The sequence below is a fragment of the Lytechinus pictus genome, chromosome 15, assembly GCF_037042905.1.
Source record: "Lytechinus pictus isolate F3 Inbred chromosome 15, Lp3.0, whole genome shotgun sequence".
Taxonomy (NCBI): Eukaryota; Metazoa; Echinodermata; class Echinoidea; order Temnopleuroida; family Toxopneustidae; genus Lytechinus; species Lytechinus pictus.
In genome coordinates, this window is record NC_087259.1 from 31,049,818 (window position 1) to 31,071,722 (window position 21,905).

Consider the following 21,905-nt stretch of genomic DNA (forward strand, 5'->3'; position numbering starts at 1 on the left):
AAATGAATAAAATAAAAATGGCTCCCGTTAAACTCACCGATATGACACTGCCTAGACAGTTGTGTTAACATGGTCAAGGGGAAAAAAATCTGCAACAATTTTGCTGCAGTAAGCACTATCGGTGTCTGAATGATTCATTTATTTTATTTAGTACAATTATTTCATTATAATCGTTTGGAAAAAGTCATAGTACTAAGTCAATGAGAACAGGATGATCACACTCAATTTCGCTCACCCCGAAGTAAAGTCACCACGAAGTAAAATTGTATAGCGCCATCTCTCGTCTTGATGACACCAGTATGTAGCTCCTTTTTGGGGGTCCCATTTCTTTCATCACGTTCGGTCTTCCCTATTTGTTTTTCCTTTTTCTTTGTTTGTTTATTGGTTTCATTTTCGCTATCTTTCTTTCTCCTTTTTTTTCTTTGATTTCTCCATTCTATTTCTTTCTGTTTTCTCTTTTCTATCTTTCTATGCATCTTTCTTTTTTCCCTCCTTTCCTTATTCTTATTAATTAATCAATCAATAAATAATTTATCTATTAATTAATTAATTAATTAATTCATTTGTTTATGTATTCATTCATTTCTTTGTTTATTTAAGAAATATAAATTACTTATTTTACTTGTTATTTATTTGTTAATTTAATCTCTATTTCTTTCTTTCCTTCCCCTCTCTCTATCTTGTTTTTCACTTCCTCTCATTTCTATCTCTCTTATTAGCATTCATCTCTGTATATCTCTTTCTTTCTGTGCTCTTTGTATTACCTTTCCCCTCTCACCATTCTCTCTCTCTCTTATTCCTACATATTAAAATAAGCTTGATATCAAGGTTGTCAACAACAAAACACTTTATAAAAGAAAAGGAAACAAATATTTGCAGTTCCACATTAAGGGAAACATTTTATCTCACAAGAAAAAAAGACCATCAAATCAATCTATGATGTCCATTTTGAATAACATTTCAATGGGCAGATTTGCCAGTTCACAAATGTACTGATCAGAGAATGTGGGCATATCATCCTCTCTGGTCCCGCCCTCTATCCTAAATGAGCACATTATTTACTTAACAATGAATCATAATGTATAATTCTGAGAGCAAATTAACTAAAGAAGATAACATTATCATCCCGTGCATACTCTCTAAACAAAATAATTTATTTTGTGTTATTTCAGCCCTGCATGAACATGGAAGGATTACCAAATTAATTAAATCTAATATACAATTACAAACCAATTTCTTCTTTATAGAGCACATGTAAGAACTATTAAAATATACCGCACTTCAATGCCCTTTCAAATTTTTAGACGTTTCAAAACATTTAAAATTATTACTTTATACAAACAACAATATATCATGGAAAAAATTGTTTTTAATTGAGCAGGTAAGTCTTTTGCAATACTTATTCCAGTTGAAAACAATAGAAATTTGTCTTATTTGGTTTCAAACAAATCACTAATTTTACATTTGTCTTTTAGTAATATGAGGTCAAGTGCATAATGAAGAAGTCTGACTTTTATTCATTATCATTTATTCCCCCAAAGTAGCGTATAATTTCACTGAGATTCAGGACAGCTGAGTTTCAAGTCTAAATTCTGAGTTTTGTCATCATTCATAATTCAAGTAATAAAGCTTTTCAATAAACCATGACAATTAATAAATCACCATCCCCCTGCATCCTACCTTATATTCACTCATCTTTGATAAAACATCCATAAAAATAAATTTTTAAAATTTGTTAAAAATCGGAATGTTTGGCAATAATCAACAAGTTTAAATGAAAGTTGAGAACAGAAAAGTTGTTACTTCCAACACATAACCAAACATGATTTCAAAGGGTCTAAAAATGATATCCAGTTGAATTTATAGTGAAAATGTAATTAATACATGTCATACAACCTGGAGTGTCTCTATCATTTAAAAGGGCCACTATAATGAGCTATGTCATAATATGAAGTGGTAACTAAGATCATCCCTAGGTAGTTTGGCAGTTATTGAATTACCATGGATTCACAAGATACAGCTCAATCGTATTTGTACATCAATGGGCAAAACATAAGCAAATAATTCATAGATTTTGGGATTAGACAAGAGTTTTTGGTGGGGAAAGTTTTTTTTTCAAACAGCTTATTCAGGATGAAATAATCAAGTGATACCAATCATTATCTTATTGATAATATCAAATTACTTTTGGCAATTCAACAGGTGGTTAGCACTGCTGTGAACAAAGATGGATACTGTCTCAATAAAAAATGCTGATCAACAAGTGAATAAAAATCCCCAAACTTGTCATGGGTCACAAGGAGGGTGCTATTTATTGTAGTCTTAATTGTATTTACCTTTCCTAAGTGCTTACAGTATTAAACTACCCCACTCAATCTCTACTTCTCTACTCTTGGGCTTTTTGGTTCTGATTTAACGACAGGTTTGCTCTCTGTCTTGACCTTGATATCTTCCTTGCCTTTCTCAATAACCTTCTCAGGAATCTTGACTGTAGGGGGCAGCAGGGCTTCCTCCAGGACCTCGTTAAACTTAAGCATGATTTCATCCAGGTTTTTCTGAGCGGTCCCAATGACGTCAATGAGCTTCTTGGAGCGAGTTGATGAGCCGATGAGGGCACGCTCAGAAGTAGAGAGTTTCTTCTGGACGTCTAGTAGCTCACCGCTGACGTTGGTAACGGTGGCTTCACTGGAGCTGGCTTTACTCTTCAGGGTGTCTGAGCAAAAAACAAAAGTAGATACTGTATGATGAGATGCATCCTTTAATTGCTTTAAGATGTAATGTATGTTATCAGATGAACCAAGTTAAGTTGTACACATTAGTTCTCTTTTCAATAAACCACATTAAAGCCTCTGGTTCACCGTTAAAATAGAATCTGTGTAAAAAATCTACACATAGTAGAATACACAATCAATGAAAGGTCTGAGTATTGCCTGTCATGAACTGAACGAACAGAATTGGAAACAGAATAAGCCTTTTCATGAAAATAGGTAACACAGCAGGGTTAATACTCTTTCTCATAAATTGAATTCAATGAATTTCTATGATCATTCCATGACTTGTACAAATTTCATTTTAAACAGAAAACTGAAAATTTGATGTCAAATCAAAGTGAAGCAAACAATATGTTCGTAGTCTACCAATATAAAAGTAGCTTGTGTGATCTAGTCACAGGGTGCTTTAGCAATGCACTTGAAAAATACCTGCCCCCCCCCCTCAAAAAAAAATCCTGTTTAACTTACTAATGACTCATTTTCAATATATCGTGTTTTTTTTTCAAAGTGATCTCATTTTGTCCATCATGACAAAAATGTTTTTTCATGTACTTTTTAGGGGATTAGGACACACAATACCTGAAAATAACTAAATAAAGGAAGAAAAAAGAGAGAAAGAAAGAATGAAATGGGGAAAGTAACAAAGAATGAAAGGGGAAAAGAAGGAAAGAAAGAAAAGAAAGAGAAGTAGGACAGAAAGAAGAAATGAAAGAAGAAAAGAAAAAAAAAAAAAGAAGGAAAAAAAGAAGAAAGAATTAGGAAATAAAGTAATAAACGAGAAACAAAAGAAAGAAAAAAAAGAAGGAAAGGAAAAAATTAAAGAAATGAAAAGGGACGCAATTAAAGAAGGAAGGGAAATAAAAAAAGAAAGAAAAAAAAAAAGAAAGAAAGAAAAAGAGGAAGAAAGCTAAAACTAAAAAGTCATTCAAACTAACAATAAAGAAACAAATTGTCAGTTTCTTTTTGGCTTAAAAGGATAATTTTTACACACACACAAATGCAAAGGTGGGGCTGTAATATATTCAGCAATGTAAGTGTGTTTTGATAATGATAGACAATGTTTTTTGAAACCCAATCTTTTTTAGATAAACAGAAGTGATAATGTCCCCTTTTACTGCTTGCTTGATGGGCTGTGCAATGGCTAGCTTAGCTGGCTGCAAAGCTAAATGATGCAGTAGATTTATGGTAGTTTAGTTATGTACGTTGATTCTGTGTGTTTGTGTGTCAATCTAAGAAAATGGCCCAAACAAAATGGCCTGCGGAAATTGGGAATGAACCATGTGATTTAGCACTTTTGTAAATGTAATCCTATTACTTGTTCAAATTACAGACTGATTCAGAAGACAATGATATGAATCCTGAGGGATAACTTTCAAATGGTGACATTGAAGGTTAGTCATAATCAGGGGAATGTTTCAATTAACATCTTGTCAGTGTTTTCCAATGACTAATTTGTCCTGAGCCAATCAGATGCAAAGATTTCAGTAGCTTACAATGTCAAAGAAAATCACAGTCTATGTGTTTCAGGAGATGCTGCAAGGAAATAAATTTTAAATTCCTCAAGGCATGTCATCAATTTTTTTTATCTTCAATGAAGGTACTACATACCTATCTGTTTCTCCAAAGATTCAATCTTCTTCTCTGCCATAGATCGCTCTTGATCAGCCTTCTGTACTTGTTTCAACAGGTTAGCGATATCAATCACTGTTCCACCATACTTTACCATGGTAACACCATCAGGAGCTATGGTCTTTGATCCTTTCTTGTTGGATGACATACTATCAAGAATCGCTTGATTACCTGATTATATAAAAATAATAAATCCAAACATTGTCTTAAATTGTAAGGATTAAATTAACAATGCGAATGATAAATTGTGGAAGGGTTGTGGTCTAGTGGTTCTGTCTTTCAAAGAGGGTCGTTGGTTAAAATCCTAACCATAGCATATTTTTCTTCAACATCATTTTGGTTGCAAAAACATACTAAATACGCCAAAATGTACTGGTTGGCAGCTCTATTAAGTGCTAGAATTAAGAGGAGTCTTTGTGCAAAAGCCAGAGTAATAACAGTTGCATTTTGTTCCAAAAGGAAAATGTGCTATATAAATCCAGCAACTATTACTTATTATCATTAACAGACTACTACAGCTCTAAGACCTCAAGAATGAAGCCAATATCATTGGTTATTTACTACTGAAAGCAATGATAGACAAAGGATAAAAAAACACAAGCTCACCCTTAGAAAGATCTAGATCAGAAAGTTCATGTTTAACATCTATTGTATCATCTTTGTCCTTCTTAGGTCCATCTGTAAGCTTTCTGTAACTCCAACAGTCTCTGGTGACTACCTTCTGAAGCAGCTTACGAACCTGGAAGAAAAACAGGGAAAACAAAGAAAGGATCAGTGCTAATAGTGTTAACGATGATAACAATGATGATGGTAATGGTGACGTTGATGGTATTGATGATAAAGTCCCTCAGACAGATCCCCTGCAAACTTATTAAAACAAGTGGAACGCCTCTTGCAGTCTTGCCTGCAATACGCGAATTAGCAGCAGTGCTGAATATGATAACAGCTATTGAATAATAATTCACAAAAGAAAACTTTCATATGATAATAAAATTGACCCAAAATGACCTTTGACCATGATCATGTGACCTAAGACATGTGTAAAACAATCATCCATACTTGATTACCCTTATGTCTATGTTTCATGAACTAGAACTTTTTAAGTTATGATGCAAATTCAATACCCCACATCATAAGGTTCAAATTCATTGATCTTAAATTGCCTTTGATGTCGGGCATGTGACCTGAAATGCGCACAGGATATTTAGGGATACATGGTTGCTCTCACGTCCAAGTTTTATGAACTAAATTCATAAAATTTCAAAGTTATGACAATAATTCCACAAATACTCCCAACATGGCCAAAGTTTTTTGACCCTAAGTGACTTTTGACCTTGGTCATAAGACCTGAAACTCAAGCAGTATAACCTTATGTTTACGTTTCATGAACTAGTCCATATAATTTCAAAGCTACGACAATTCAAAAACTTAACCTTGGATAAGTTCAGGAATACTTGATTACCTGATGTCCAAGTTTCATGAACTAGGTCCATATACTTTCTAAGTTATGATGACATTTCAAAAACGTTAAGCAAAATTCTCACAGTAGAATGACCAAAATTAGGGTCGATGTGATATGATATTGACCCTAATTTTGGTCATGGCAGGCAAGATAAAATCACTTTCGAAAAAGAAATGCAATAACAAGGTAGATCAGTTCATGTCAAAAGAGAGAAAAAGGTCAATGGTTTATAAAACCGCAAAACTTTATTTTGAAGAGGTAAAACTTTTTTTTCAAGGATTTTTTCGGGCAAGTGAAATAGATTTTTGGGAAAGTATATTCCAACCATTTAAAAATTTACTTGCCTGACTGGGCAAGTGCTTTTAAAAAGTTATGTAGCACCCTGCTGAGAGCACTCAATAAGGGGCAGAAACACACATGTCATGATAAAATGGTATGAATAGATACATACATGTAGTAATGGACAGATTTCAAAATGGGAAAATTAATGTGACATGTGTGTTGTATGCTGAGGGAAAACAAGAAACTTCCCAGTCCCTTCAGGAACTTGCAATCAATAATTCATAAATCAATATTACAAAGAACAAACATTCACAATTGGTTTTGCTATTTAAAGCATGACTTTTGAGAAAATCCAGAGCAACAAATATCTTTTTCTGCTACTGTCCAGACATCGGCGACCTGAGCCCTAATCCTTACCTTGAAATAATTCTATCTAAGTTAGATCTACTTGTTGTAAATTGATGTAGCCTCTTTATAGCATCGCCTACTACTCTACTGTAACATCATGACGCATGGGTGAAGATAATTTTGAAGAAAAATAAGAGAACGGCAAGATCGCCAAATTGACCCTCCCTTCCATGTGAAAGCATGGGGCCCGTAACACAAAGCTTAGCAATGATCATAGAACATTTTTCTAGGATTGATTCCATTGACATTTTTCTATGATTGATTTCATTGACAACAATGTACAATCAATTTATGAAAATTGAGTGTACAATTAAATTAATCACTAACCTTTGTGTTATGGGACCCAGATCTGATATAGCCCAGTTAAATAAAGGTTAATTTAAAATGTATTTTTGAATTTGAGGTTTACTGGAATTCATTAAGGATTAAGGCATTCAAGACATACAGATCTCTTTCATTACATTCGTGTCTTATTCCAAACAATAATCAATAAGGTCTGAGGTTTTTTCTGACGTACTCGATAGGTAGATGAACACCAATGGTGTAGAGGATCTCTTCCAAATTTCTAAGATATAACCACAATGATTCTGATCAAAGATCAGCATACCTGAGCCCTTGATAGATGAACACCAATGGTATACAGTATCTCTTCCAAGTCTCTCTCTAAGATATAACCACAATGATTCTGATCAAAGTAGATGCAGGATAGAAGAAGATGAGGATCATGTGTTTCTATCTTAACTCTCGGCTTGCTCTTATCATCTTTATTCTTCTTATCGCCCTTCTTCTTCTCATCTGCAAGAGACGCATGAGCAAAAAAGGGTCTTAGACCATGGATTGTAAACATATTGATATTGATTATAACTATTTATAAATGGTTTGTCAAAGATGTATAGCTACACTGGTTTGTATTTTTATGTAAAGCAGGTACTCGAGCCTAAAAATTACAATAATTATTCTTGGTAACTGAAGAAATTTATCAAGGTATATTGAGGAGGCAGTGATGCAAAAATATTTGACTTATTGTTAAGTTAAAAACACAGAAGTATATTTTTATGGTGCCCTCCCTAACATTATGAATTGCTGATACACTTCCCAAATCACGCTGCTAATTCTGAGATAGCCCCTCAAGGAACACTAAATTTGAGATGGATCATCTTACCATCATCATCATCATCTTCATTGGTCTTTGTTTCATTCTCTTCTTCATCTCCATCTTTATCATTATCCTTGCTATCTTCCTCCTTTCGTTCTTCATCCTGTTCAAACGTAACAGAGTAAATGTCATGTTCATCAGTTATTTCAACAGAACACATCATGTTATACAACTTTGATATTGCAAAACTTAACTAGATGAAACTATTGCAACAAAATACAGATCACAATAACAATAACGATATTACAAATTTGTAAAAATGGATCAATACATCTTCATTGTATATATATATATATATATATACATTGCATATGAGTGAAACAAGTCTATCATCTTGTCACCTCCATTGACACATGACATGAATAACATTCCAATATAGCTTCCAGGGAGCTGCTTTTGTGGAATTACTATATTAAACTAGCACATCATCGATGTGGAGCTCATCCGGCATCTCGCAACAAAATTTAACACAATTTTCAATTTCAGCCCAGTTGACACTATAGTGAATTATACATGTATTCAGTCAGACGGCAGGTCCCAAGAAAGTGGCTTCTTTCATCCAAGTGATATTCATGACTTGAGATGTTTTGCATATTTAATTAGCCTGATGCGGACCAAAACACCTCTTTTCATTCGGTCATTGCTGCTCTAATTGTGCATCGAATTTCATGAATTTGGTGTCATTGTAAAGAAGAAGAATCATTCTTTCAAGTCATGTGTTTGAATTTATTCAAAGATTTTGTAATATAGGTTAAAATTTTGATCTAAAATATGCTACAAAATAATTATTTTCACCAGACAAAAGCTGCTATTTTCACACTTTATTTTTGTTTGAGCCCAAATGATTTTTAGATCATGATAAAGCTGAATATGTATGCTTTAAAATGATATAGGTTTCAAAATAAGAATTGGTTTAATCGGGTCAAGATCACACTTTTCATTTGCCAAGTACATAAAGCAGCTTGAAAACAAGAATACTGCACTCTGATTGGTCAAAGAGACCACACAGTGGCAAATTCCAACGGTTCCAGTGCCTGTGTTCATGGGAAGGTCACACTTCCCATGTGGTAATCTCCTCAAATACCCCGCGCCTGTTGTTCTGTGAACCTTATCCAGCCAATCAGAACTCTGGATTTCATGCAAGTACAAAATTTCAGAAATCTCGTCTTGTACCTTGGTGGGAAAAGTGTGATCTTGACCCGATTAAAAGGTGCCGCATATCAAGAGTGGCATTGTGAGAAAGTACAGAAGTTCAGCTTTATGGTGATGTAGATATCATTGAAGCTCAAAATAAAAAGTTTTGCACAATTTGCAAAAGAAAACAGAGGAAGAAAATTCAGTTTTGAGGCACATTTTCAGGCCAGAAATTTACTTTTTTAACGAAATATTGTATACAAAATAAATGACCAATATGAAAGAGTAACATTTACTCTATCTGATGGTGCAATAATATTTCATTTAACTTGAGGTTAAAACAGGTAAATTCTGAGAGAAAGAAAATCTCACGAATCATGAGATTTTGCAAGGAGGAGGATTCAGCCACGAGATGATTTGGATGAATCTGGCCTTTTTGCTCATTAGCATAGGGACCTGCGGTCTGACTGTATTGGTGACATAAATTGAGGAAACAGAATTGAAATTGATGACGAAATGACATAGAATAATTTTTGTGATTTATGAATAAATTTTGTATGAATTAGCATAAATAATTTTCTAGTCAAAATTTCTAAATTCTGAGTAGAACCTTGGTGAACCTCATGTAGCTCTCAGATGGAACAAAAAATCAAAATCAGTCAACAAAGAAATAAGTATTTTTTGAGAGTTTTGAAAAATATGCATAAATCAGCATACTTAATGAGTTTCAAAATTCTGTGTTGAAATTTTGTATCCCCACCTAGAGCTATCAAATAAAGCAAACAAAATTGAAATTGATCTACAAATAAAGGAGAAAATGCAATTTTTTGTGATTTATGAATAAATTTTGCATAAATTAGCATAAATAATTATCTAGTTAAAATGTCAAAATTCTGTGTGGAGATTTGGTGACCATCATGTAGCTCTTGTCTACCTGATGGATGGAAAAAAAATCAAAATCGGTCAAAAAATAAAGAAGAGGCATTTTCTATGATTTATGAATAAAGTTTGCATACATTAGCATGAATAATTTTCAACTCAAAATTTTGAAATTCTGTGTAGAAGTTTGGTAAACCTCATTAAGTTCTACCAGATGGAAGAAGAAGAAAAAAAAAAAATCGGTCAACAAATGGAGAAGCATTCTTTTGTGAATTTTGAAAAATTGGCATATTTAATGAGTTTCAAAATTCTGTGTAGAAGTTTTGAATCCCCCACCTAGTGCTTTCATATAAAGCAAACAGAATTGAAATCGGACTTGAAATGACGAAGAAGAAGCATTTAAAAATTGTGGACGGATGACATGCCACCACAAAAGCTAATCTGGCCCTTCGGCAGGATGAGCTAAAAAGTAACAGGTAACCTCTTTGAAATTTGAAACTTTATGATATTAAGCATGGTTCTTATTTCTTGTGAATTGAAGGTTGAGCCTAATCACAGCTGAAAATTTTGAAGTACCATATCTTGTCCCATATTATATATCATATTTGAAAAGTAAATATTTAAGTCTGTACATCTCACTCAGTCCTATGCGGAACTTTTTCACAACATGAACCGTCTTCATAGAAATTGAGAAAAAAAAAAAAGACAGAAAAAACCCTATACTAACCTTGTCTTTCCTTTCTTCTTTATCTGCATCCTTTTCTTCTGTTTTGCGTCTCTTCGTCTTTGGTTCATCATCTTTCTTATCTTCCTTCTTCTCATCTTTTTCATCCTTACGTTCCTCCTTCTTTTCATCCCTCTTTTCCTTCTTTTCTTTCTCATCTTTATCCTTCTGCAAAATCAACAATATAGACTAGATATAAGCATATAGTCTACCAACTAATACAACCTCTACAAATAGAGATGCCACTCTGAAGGATGAAATAGAGTACATCTGATGGAAAAACAGTATCGTTCAAATGATGAAATTTAATGGAATTGGTAAAAACCATATTGTTTTAGAAACATTTAAAAAGAAAAAAGAAACACAAAACATACTGTATCTTTGAATGCTTTCTCTGCAGAGTTTATGTATGGTTTTAAACTAACTAATCTCAACATAGAGACAAAGTAGCTCTGATAGTGTGCATAATATCTAAGAAAATAGACTGTTAAAAAAAAGGCATATTCAAATATCTGCAACCTATGCTACAAGACAAAACACATCCATTTATATTCACTTTATGTAGAAATTGGAATACCATAGACTGAAATTTGAAAGATGATGTCCATTGTAAGTCTGTATGAAAACCTGTCATAGAGGAGATTTAGGGTTTACCATATGTTTAGTCTTGATGAGGACTGGATGGTATCTCTCCTCATGCAATAGTCATTTTCAAGACCAAGAACATGGGGTGTTAATTTCAAGTAAAGTATTCGGTATTGGTGTTTAGAGCATGAAAAGGCTGCTGAACCGAGCTCCAACACTGAGCTGGGTTCAGAGAAGCGATAACGATCGCGTTATCGATAGCCTATGATATCACGCCTCTGCGCTGCTGATCATCTCAATGCGAGAAATTCTTGACAAAAGAGAAATCAGGAAGAAATCGCAATAAAATCTTATCGTACAGAATGCAAAGGTTAAAATCACTGCAAGAATCAGAAAGCATAAATATTATTTTTCATTAAAATGTATAAAACTCTAATGATTTGCGCTCATCTTCACTGTAAAAGATATTTTTACAGGAATGTTTCATCGTGTTCGCCACCTTTTCGTGGTCTACATGTACAGTTCATCAACACCAACATCAACACCGAACTTGAAATCACAATTTTCCCAATCCCTGGGGGTTGGTGTCGGTGAATAGTGAAATTACACGTAGATCGTCAACACCAGCTGTAATGCTCGGTTCAGCAGACAACATTCAACACCAGCGCTCAACATGAACTGCCGGAAATACATCATATTTTCCAAGATCAACTCCAACAACAGCATGATTTCAAGTACGGTCTTGTGGCTGAAATCACCCATGGTGAACTGTAAGCATCCTCAATGTTATCAATGTATAATGTCTAAAGCTTTGGTATTGTTTCAACAATGTGAATCATATTAGAGTAGCATCTAACACTCTAATCTTAAAAGTGTCGTGAATATCAATTTTTTTTCCATCTGTGACGAATTTGTTGAAAATTGTAGTTTTAAAAACATTTTGAGGATATAAAACATAAAGCTCTCAGCAATATTCTAAACTTTCTTTAAAAATGACCCTTTAAAACACTCATCTTAGAAATTTGTCTATCCAAAAGCTTTACAGAAGAAACGTTCAGCCTATTAAATGCTTAAACTCTTTGAACCCTTAATTATTTGAACCTATTTGAACCCTATTATTTAGTGTCTGTTTTATCCTCAAAATCACTGATTCAACTGAAGTAAGAATTATCACTAGCTTCTCCATAGTCAGCAGTTGACTCGCATATGTCACATGAGCATTCTTAGTAGATTAGTATATTTTGACCATTTTTTAATGCTAAAACCTTCTAAAGTCAATATCAATCTTGACTGAAATTATCGACTGAATATTCTGAAATGTACTACAAAGATGTCATTTTTAAAAGATCATCTGACATTTAGAACCCACGTTTTTCAAGTCACAAAGCTTCAGGCCGTTATTCTGGCATATCAGGTAGTTTTAAGTTCACTGCGCAGCTGGTATCATGGCCTATCAGGTTAAAATTTGCTTCATACCATATAAAAAAAAGTTACATTTGATTGCTATCCTGTCTAAAATATAATTCATGCAAAAATCACTTAATACATCCACTAAAAACAAGTTTTTATTTCATTCATCCACAACATAATAATAGTGACTAACAGTTAGGGATTTACTAAAACTAGAGGCAGGCTTCAATTGATATTACGGGTCCACATTTTACAAGCTTTGCTTTTCAGTGGAGCCCTCCATTCTTCTCATGATATATAATTATATTGATTTAATTATATTGATTTAATTATATTGATTTAAATTTGACATGCATGTTAATTTATATTTGAATCACTTATTGAATATGTATATCATTTATTCAATGTTGAATTTTGTTCATGCTTTAAAAAAAAAATTGAATTAATTTATCTTGTACTTATTTGTATTATGTTGAAGAATGAAAAAATAAATTGAATTGAATTGAATATTCTTTTGATATACTTAATGAATAAGGTAAAACACACCTTCTTGTCATCTTTCTTTTCTTCTTTCTTCTCAGGAGCCCTGACGATAGCTTTATACATGTTGAAGGCAAAGTCTCTTTGTAACATCTCATTGAATAACTCAGCAAAAAGAAAAACCTAGACAAAATAAAAAAATAATTTGAAGACATATATCAGTATACAATAATAATGCATATGATGTGTATGGCACTAGGTATTATATGAATAACAAATGAAATACACCCAGTGGATATTTACAACATATGACAAGCACAAGGCACTAGCGCCGAGTGCTCTTGCATAATATTTTTAAACCAGAGATGTCTGCACTGTCACTAACATCACAAAATTGAAAATGTGCAATTTATTTACCATAAGTAACTGACTATAAACCCACCCGTGGATTAACCACACCCCCAACTTTGGACTAATCACACAAAAAAAAGTCATCACACTCTCTTTCTAAATCCTTCTCAAATTTACATGCATATTTGAGGTACCAAGAAACGAAAATAAGAGATTTCAAAGTATCAAAAGAGATCACACGAAAATCTGCTGTTCTTGATCAATTTGTCTACAAATGATAGCAAGAAAGAAAGGTTCCAACATAATTGGACACTTACACATTAACCTCACAGTTACACACACACACACACAGCACTGCCATTCTTGTACATTGCAAAGTACATGTACGATACGGTACCGTAAACAAGAATTACCCGGCATAGGAGAGGAAGAAACATACACATTTTCCACATCATGCAAATTGTGTATTTAGCCAAAATTCATAAATGTATCATTATTTCTACTTTAACTGATTAAATTTAATCAATTTTATCTTGATTATCATCAACAATTTCCATCGAAAAAACAATAAAAAACATAGAAATAAAAAAATAATAAAATTAGCATAATTAATTCATTAAATGAAAAATCTTATTATTAAAAAAAAATAAACCATACAGCCTTGTATATTATATCGCACACTACCACTGTGCAAATTTTTGCGGCTCTTGCGCAGGAGCGCCTTGAGCACCTAACAAGGTGGATATGTGCGCAATATAAATACCCTATATTATATTATTATTATTGCGCAATCTAAGGCCGAGATCTCGGGGGGGGGGGGGGGGGGGGGTATGGAGGGGCGGAATCAGCCCCTCCCCGGCTGTGAGATGGGTCCAAATAACCCGGCTCTAACGATGTTCAAATGCTGCCTGTCCCAGCGGCGTAGCAAGTTTGGAGGCTTCGCTGAACTGGATAAGCAGGCGAGGTCTGCTAAATCGTTAATATTTGATTCTTTGCAGTATATCACATCAAATAATCCATTTTAACAATCCAAAGAAGTGACGCAAATTCTAATCCACGATAAATGAAATGTTAAACTGATCAGCGCCTAATCAAACAATCCTCAAATATGGTGATTTTTTCGTTGGAAACAAAATGGAAAGGTAATTTCCTGTTTTGCGCACATGCATACTGGATATGGATTCATGCAAGAATCTTCCATAGGCAATGCAATGCACGCACACTTAGGTACGCTGCCACGGAAATACATGTAAAAGGAATAGAAGTGTGCGCCGCCCAACCAATTAGGCAATCATCACATGCACAGCAATGTAAAGAAAGTGATACAATCATGCATGCAATGGCAGTAATTGCCACCTTTGGATGAGTTCTGCACTGCGCAATATATTATCTATGTATTAAAATTTTGTACAAAGCTATTGGCGCTGAAAAGCATAGTAATAAAGCTCAAAAGCGTACTGGCGTAATTGGTGTGAAAAGCGTAATAATTAGGCTTTTTTCCTAATGGTTGCAGCTCTGCAGTAGACAGTTACACCAAGTGAATACAAGCTGGTATAGTTACCTCAAAAGAATGTTCTTTGTTATCTTCTACCCTGTAGTCAAGCAAGACACTAAGAGACTGCTGAGAACAGTCAAACTTTCCACTCTTAGCAATGGGTGAAGGATGAACTAAGATTACTGGACCATCAGGCATGGCATATCGTGACTCAAGGTCACGCTTCTCTCGATCTCGCTGGCGCCTCTTCTCCTCTTCCTGAAAGAAAAGCAAAGCTTTATCATTTCATTGCAATAAAAAAAAAAAACTAGGGTAAATTGTAAGATAGAGATTTTTTCCTATATGATGACAAAGTTTGGTTTTCAAAGAAGAAGCAGCTTTAACCCTAAAAGGACTGGGCTATTTCAGATCTATTTAGGATGATGATGGCACCCCCTTCTGATCTCGGCCTCCGTTTGGCACAAACATTCTTTACCACATAAACTACAAACTATAAAAAAAAATCTGAAATTAATTATTTTTCATCTATTATGAATAAAATATGCAAATTTATTCATCAAAAATTTTATTTGCATATTTAACACCCAATTTCACTTCAAATTTTCTTCTTTTTTTTCCAGATGTCATCCTTGTAATCTAATTTAAATGTTGCCACAGAGAAGAATTGCAAAAGCAAATTTTTCATCTTTTCTTTTTCATTGTCTTTTCTTCAATGGAAATTATAACAGACCACGTAATAACTAGATTAAACCCTAAATTAATTAAGCAGACCAATTAGAATGAAAAATAATCACCCTTTTATGAATTTCATCTCCCATAGACTTTGTACACAAAGTATAAAAATGAGCCATTTTCGGCATGACATTGTCTCGTAAAGTCATGTGACGTCGCGATTCTATACCCGTATCGTATGTAGCAAATTTGGTCTCAAAAGTTACGCAAGACTTCAAAGGAAAAAGTCATAAAATTTTGCGGCGCTATCTTTTTGCGTTTTGGAAGCGTCAAGGGGGTCCTTTTAGTCCTTTTAGGGTTAAGAGGAAGTTCACCCTTATGATAAGTTGGGTTTTGATAAAAGCAGAAAAATGAAGGTTTGATTAAAATAAAAAATAAGGAATTATCTAAATTTTTACAGTTTTTAATTTGTGATGGCATGTGGGAGCAGCTCCCCAATATATATTTAGGGAATATTTTATAGCCTTGAGTGGGATGCGTATAAATATTGTTCTTCAGCGAGTAACAATATTTCTACGCATCGCACGAAACTTTGTAATCAAATAGTATTATCATTATTTAGATACCCCCACAAAGCTATTAAAACATACAAATCAATAAGGCAAAAAAACATTGTTTTTCCTCACCATTTTATGTCAATCCTGTATTGAGCATGGCGACCAAGAATTTGATGGTTTTCATAGGCATATTGAATATTGGATGGTTTTCATAGGCATACACATTAAAAATCAGTTTTAATATTTTGTCTCTTTAAACAACCTCGCAAAATATATCTGCGCCACTAAAACCCTACATCTAAATTATCATATATAATATAAATTCCATTTTTAATTGAACACTGACGAATACAACTATTCGTATTATAGAATGGGGTATAAAATGATATGTCTGATGATATATCCCTCACACAAATAAAATCACTTTCATTTTTGTAATTTTTTTGGGAAAAAAATAATATTTAATTGAATTCATATCACATGACACATGGTGAAGTTGCTTGACTGTGATGTCATAAAACCAAAATTTAACAAATGTATAACTCTGTTATACTTTGACAGATTTTCATTAAATTTTCTCCAATATTTATCTATGATTTTTCTGCTTTTTTCAAATCATCTTATTGTCAGAGTGAACTTCCCCTTTAATTTTAATATTTCACTTTCAAATAGCATGAATACAGATATCGGATAAATATTCTAATAATTAACACACTATATCCTGCATGAGGATTCCATGGACCCAGTAACCAATGAAGTGGTCCGAAGAAGAGCTGGTTTAGAGGAAAAGCTAATTATAGAGATAAGAATAAGGCAAATGAGTTTCATAGTTCATATAATAAGGACGGTCTTGAAAATGTAGCTTTGATGGGTAAGATAGAGGGTAAGAGGGGTAGAGGAATGAAACAAATGAACTGGATCACCAATCTGCATGCATAGGCCCGTATTCTGAAGTCAGGTTTAACTTAGACCTAGGTCAAACTCTGTGCTTACATTATGGGAAGCCAAAAGTGTCAAAATTTGTATTAAGTTGTATGTTTCTTATGTTTACTGTGCTCTTTCCTGATTCATTGATGGTGAAGACAATCATCAATTTATACTTCCTAGACAATTATGAATGATTTGAGAGCCAAATGAAATGAAATATGATATCTCTATTGTCAATGATTTATGTATCAATTGGCTATCCATACTTAAACCACAACTTTACACCTGAGTTTGACTCACAAAACATTACTTACTGCCTGGGAAGGACAAGTATGACAGTTGTCTTCACCATTAAAGAATTATTAAAGAGTCTAATTTAAGAGCACAGTAAACATGAGAAGCATTCACTGTAAACAAAATTTTGACACTTTTGGCTTCCCATCATTTCAGCACAGAGTTAGACCATGGTCTAAGTTAATCCCGACTTCAGAATACGGGCCATAGAGTACAGAGAGAGGTGAGGGTTAGAAGGAGGTGGAGCTGATTAAAAATGCCAGAAACAGAGATTTGTGTTATGCCATGATCGTCTCTGGATATGGCATTTAGAGAGAGAGTCAGTGGAAGCAACAGATGACAAAATGAGGAATATAGATTTTTATTAAAAAAAACAGGAAAGTTAACTGCATCTCTGTAATATTTACTATAGAGATCTAAGGGCTATGGAAAGATTTGACCAACCCCCATTATATTTGAGATTTGAAAAGGCCTACTTGGTTACAACTATACTCACAACCAATTCCTTCTTTTGCTCATCCTCTTTGTCCTTCTTCTCTTTCTCTTCTTTGTCTTTTTTCTCCTTTTCTTTATCCTTCTCTGAAACATCTTCCTCCTTTGGAGTATCCTTTAGTTCATCCTTAGAATCATCTGGAGCTCCATCTGTTTCCATGGCAGCAGGCTCTGCATCCTCCATCTCCTGTTCTGATTTGAGCATCTTGGTAAGGCGAGCAATGAGCTGAGATTTCAGACCTTTGGAATTCAAGCCACGGATCTCAAGCTCCTGACGAAGTTCATTCACCTGCAAGCAAATTAATATATAATTGATATGTTCAAGAAACAAGTGGAACGCCTATGGCAGTCTCGTCTGCATTACACAATTCGATATAGCAGCAGTGCTGACTTTGAAAACAGCAATCAAATAATGATTCACAAAAGAAAACACTCAAATGATAATAAAAAAACTATGTCAATTGACCCAACATGACCATTTACTATGATCATGTGACCTATTAAAGACATGTGCAAAACATACTTGATTACCCTTATGTCTATGTTTCATGAACTACATGTGTAGATCAATTAACTTTCTAAGTTTTGATGCCAATTCAAAAAATATCCCTAACATGGCAGAAGTTCACTGACCCTAAATGACCTTTGACCTTGGTCATGTGACCTGAAACTCGCACAGGATGTTCAGTGATACTTGATTACCCTTATGTCCAAGTTTTATGAACTAGCTCCATAAAATTTAAAGTTACGATAGAAATTCAACAAATACCCCTAACATGCCCAAAGTTCATTGACCCTAAATGACCTTTGACCTTGGTCATGTGACCTAAAACTCATGCAGGATGTTCAGTAATACTTCATTACCCTTCTGTGTAAGTTTCATGAACTAGGTCCACATACGTTTTAAGTTATGATGACATTTCAAAAACTTAACCTTGGTTAAGATTTTGATATTGATTCCCCCAACATGGTCTAAGTTCATTGACCCTAAATGACCTTTGACCTTGGTCACGTGACCTGAAACCTAGGCAAAATATTCAGTAATACTTGATTACCCTTATGTCCAAGTTTCATGAACTAGATCCATATACTTTCTAAGTTATGATGACATTTCAAAAACTTAACCTTGGTTAAGATTTCAATGTTGACGACACTTTGCAGGTGAGACAATAAAAAAAAGAAAAAGAATAACAATAATATGTTAGGTGCCATATCCATCTTGTAGGAGATGCTCAAGGTGCACAAATGAAGGAGGGGGGGGGGTGGTCAAAGAAAAAATACAAATACAAAAAAAATGTGACCCTTCTGCTGGGTCAAATTACTCCACAGGTTCTTTAAAATATGCGAGGCATGATAAATACAATTCTGATAACAGTTAGCAGCTTCTAAAAGTAGCATCTTATTGTATCATAAAAATTTTGAATTTGTAAATTAAGGCCACCGCACACCTTACGACCCGACTGGTCTCCGACTGGCTTGTGACTGAGTGAGGGGGGATGAATCGCAAGGTAGTCGGACCGCACACCTTGCGATCCGACCAGGATCGGACTACCATGCTGTCAGCGACTCACGCATGTGCTTTTTGCCATAGCAATTGAGAAATTGCGCTTACTACTGTGTATGCACGTTGTTTATAATATACGCGTCGTGCAACTCTGCTGTCTGATTGGCTGGAAGTTGGATTGAGCTTGCGATCCAGTCAAAAGGATTCGACATGTCAAATCCTTATGATTTTCCTTGTGACTTGTCTCTGACCGGTCTGCGACTCTCAAGCTGACAAGAGCTGTGACGTCACATCTCCCCTCACTCAGTCGCAAGCCAGTCGGGTCGTAAGGTGTGCGGTGGCCTTTAGACAAATTTCTATAACATGAAGCCTTAGATATCTAATGATTTTGATGAATTACATGTACCAAGAATTGAGGTGATTACAGAGCTTCTGAGATAAATCTGACCAACCTCAACCACAAGGATAAAGTATGATTCAAAATTATGGAATATCACTACTGTTTATAAATTTTATTGTACTCTTTTTTTGCAATTGTACACCAGATTTTGCAGTCTCAAGATTTTTGTTCCCATTACATTTCCTTGTTTGAATGAATACATACTACTGCTACTAGAATTACTACTTCTACTACTACTACTACTACTACTACTACTACTACTACTACTGACTACTACTACTACTACTAGTTCTACTACTACTACTACTACTACTTACTACTTCTACTGACTACTGACTACTACTACTACTTACTACTACTACTACTACTACTGACTACTACTACTGACTACTACTACTACTACTACTACTACTACTACTACTACTACTACTACTACTACTACTACTACTTACTACTACTACTACTACTGACTACTACTACTATTACTACTACTACTACTACTACTACTACTACTAGTTCTACTACTACTACTAGTTCTATATATTACTACTACTACTACTACTACTAGTTCTACTACTACTACTAGTTCTACTACTACTACTACTTACTACTTCTACTGACTACTACTACTACTACTACTACTACTTACCACTACTACTACTACTACTACTACTACTACTACTACTACTACTACTACTACTACTACTACTTCTACTACTACTACTACTACTACTACTTACTACTTCTACTGACTACTACTACTACTGCTACTACTACTACTACTTACTACTACTACTACTACTGACTACTACTACTACTACTACTACTACTACTACTACTGCTACTACTACTACTACTACTACTACTACTACTACTACTACTTACTACTACTACTACTGACTACTACTACTGACTACTACTACTACTACTACTACTACTACTTACTACTACTACTACTACTGACTACTACTACTACTACTACTACTACTACTACTACTACTACTACTACTAGTTCTACTACTACTACTACTACTACTACTACTACTACTACTACTACTACTGCTACTGCTTCTACTAATACTACTTCTACTTATACTACAGCCGATGGTCTATGAAATAAAGTCTTACCTTCATATTTTTAGGATCAAGCTCCTTCCAGTTGGTAGGTGTCTGTTGCTCCGGCTCTTCAGTCTCATCTTCTTCTTCCTCTTTGACAGCAGCAGTCTCCTCCTGGAATCAAAGCAAGAAATAGATGGAGAATATGAGCAATAGTTCAAGAGACACACCATGCCTTATTGTGTGAAGACAGTGAGACATGCAGGTCAATGCACTCTTCATTCACACACTCATACAAAGATGTCAACAAACTTTCTCTATATACACAGGTGAAAACACATTTTACAACTCAATTATGGGTGATTAACTATTCTTCAAAGGAATAATAACATAAGAGTGGGAAAGAGAGTGCATGCTATGATTATCATAGTTTGTGCCAAGTTATATTGTTGAGAGGTGACCCTGACATCAGCACAAACCAAAAAAATGTGCTAAAAACTAGCTTTGGAATCTAAGACAGCAACTTTTGAGAATGTACACAAACACACCCACATTCTCATTCACTAAATTCAGCAGCCAATCAAAGACATCCAACAATAGAATTACTGCATTGGTGTTGATAATGGTGCCAGAGTGAAGACTGTTTTTAAGCATCCTGGTGTTTCCCCCAAGAGAATTTGATTAAAAAAAAAGAAATTGTTATTTTCAAAGACAATTCTATGTTTGCTGTGATTGTGATGCGTCAAGGTTTTGGATGATGTTAATTAATCTTGTTCCATGACAAAGATTTTTCTCTCAAGATTATTTGCTGGAAAAATTGGAATGCCGACCTCTACACCGTTTAGGTGATTAAGAGAATTCTCTTTCTCATAGACTGCTTCCTACCGACACTTCAGTTGACAGAGAGAGAGAGAGAAAGAAGGGGTGGTTGGGGGAACCCTCTAACAGATAAACTCACCATCTCAAGAAACTGTTATGGACAAAAAGATGTTTATATTAAAATGATTACAACAGGTACATCTAGAGTGGTATATTCTTATTATGTATATAATTCATTTGTGACGAATTTATCCGTGATGATTAGTCTTGTGCATGAATTTTCTCTGTGTAATATTTTTGTTCATTATTCACATGACCGGTTATTGTAAGGGTGAAAGATAACTTCTTTATGTAATCTTTAATCATGATTGCTGTATGCATCTCAGTTGTATATGCTGTCTGCAGTTAAGATCTAACT

General features: G+C 34.3%; 1 protein-coding gene across 2 annotated transcripts in view; it reads right to left on the reverse strand.

The window, feature by feature from the left end:
* Positions 1–872: 872 nt before the first annotated feature.
* LOC129278095 (cell division cycle and apoptosis regulator protein 1-like) overlaps positions 873–21,905 on the reverse strand; it is a 35,222-nt gene continuing 14,189 nt past the window's right edge. For both annotated transcript variants that reach the window (XM_064110711.1, XM_064110710.1), the window contains 10 exons: positions 20,741–20,842; positions 17,713–17,997; positions 14,833–15,024; positions 12,987–13,103; positions 10,449–10,613; positions 7,715–7,811; positions 7,160–7,347; positions 5,007–5,139; positions 4,380–4,571; positions 873–2,713 (listed from right to left, as the gene is read on the reverse strand). In XM_064110711.1, coding sequence (XP_063966781.1) covers positions 2,379–2,713; positions 4,380–4,571; positions 5,007–5,139; positions 7,160–7,347; positions 7,715–7,811; positions 10,449–10,613; positions 12,987–13,103; positions 14,833–15,024; positions 17,713–17,997; positions 20,741–20,842 — 1,806 coding nt within the window. In that variant the 3' untranslated portion in view covers positions 873–2,378. The remainder of the gene's footprint in view (positions 2,714–4,379; positions 4,572–5,006; positions 5,140–7,159; positions 7,348–7,714; positions 7,812–10,448; positions 10,614–12,986; positions 13,104–14,832; positions 15,025–17,712; positions 17,998–20,740; positions 20,843–21,905) is intronic.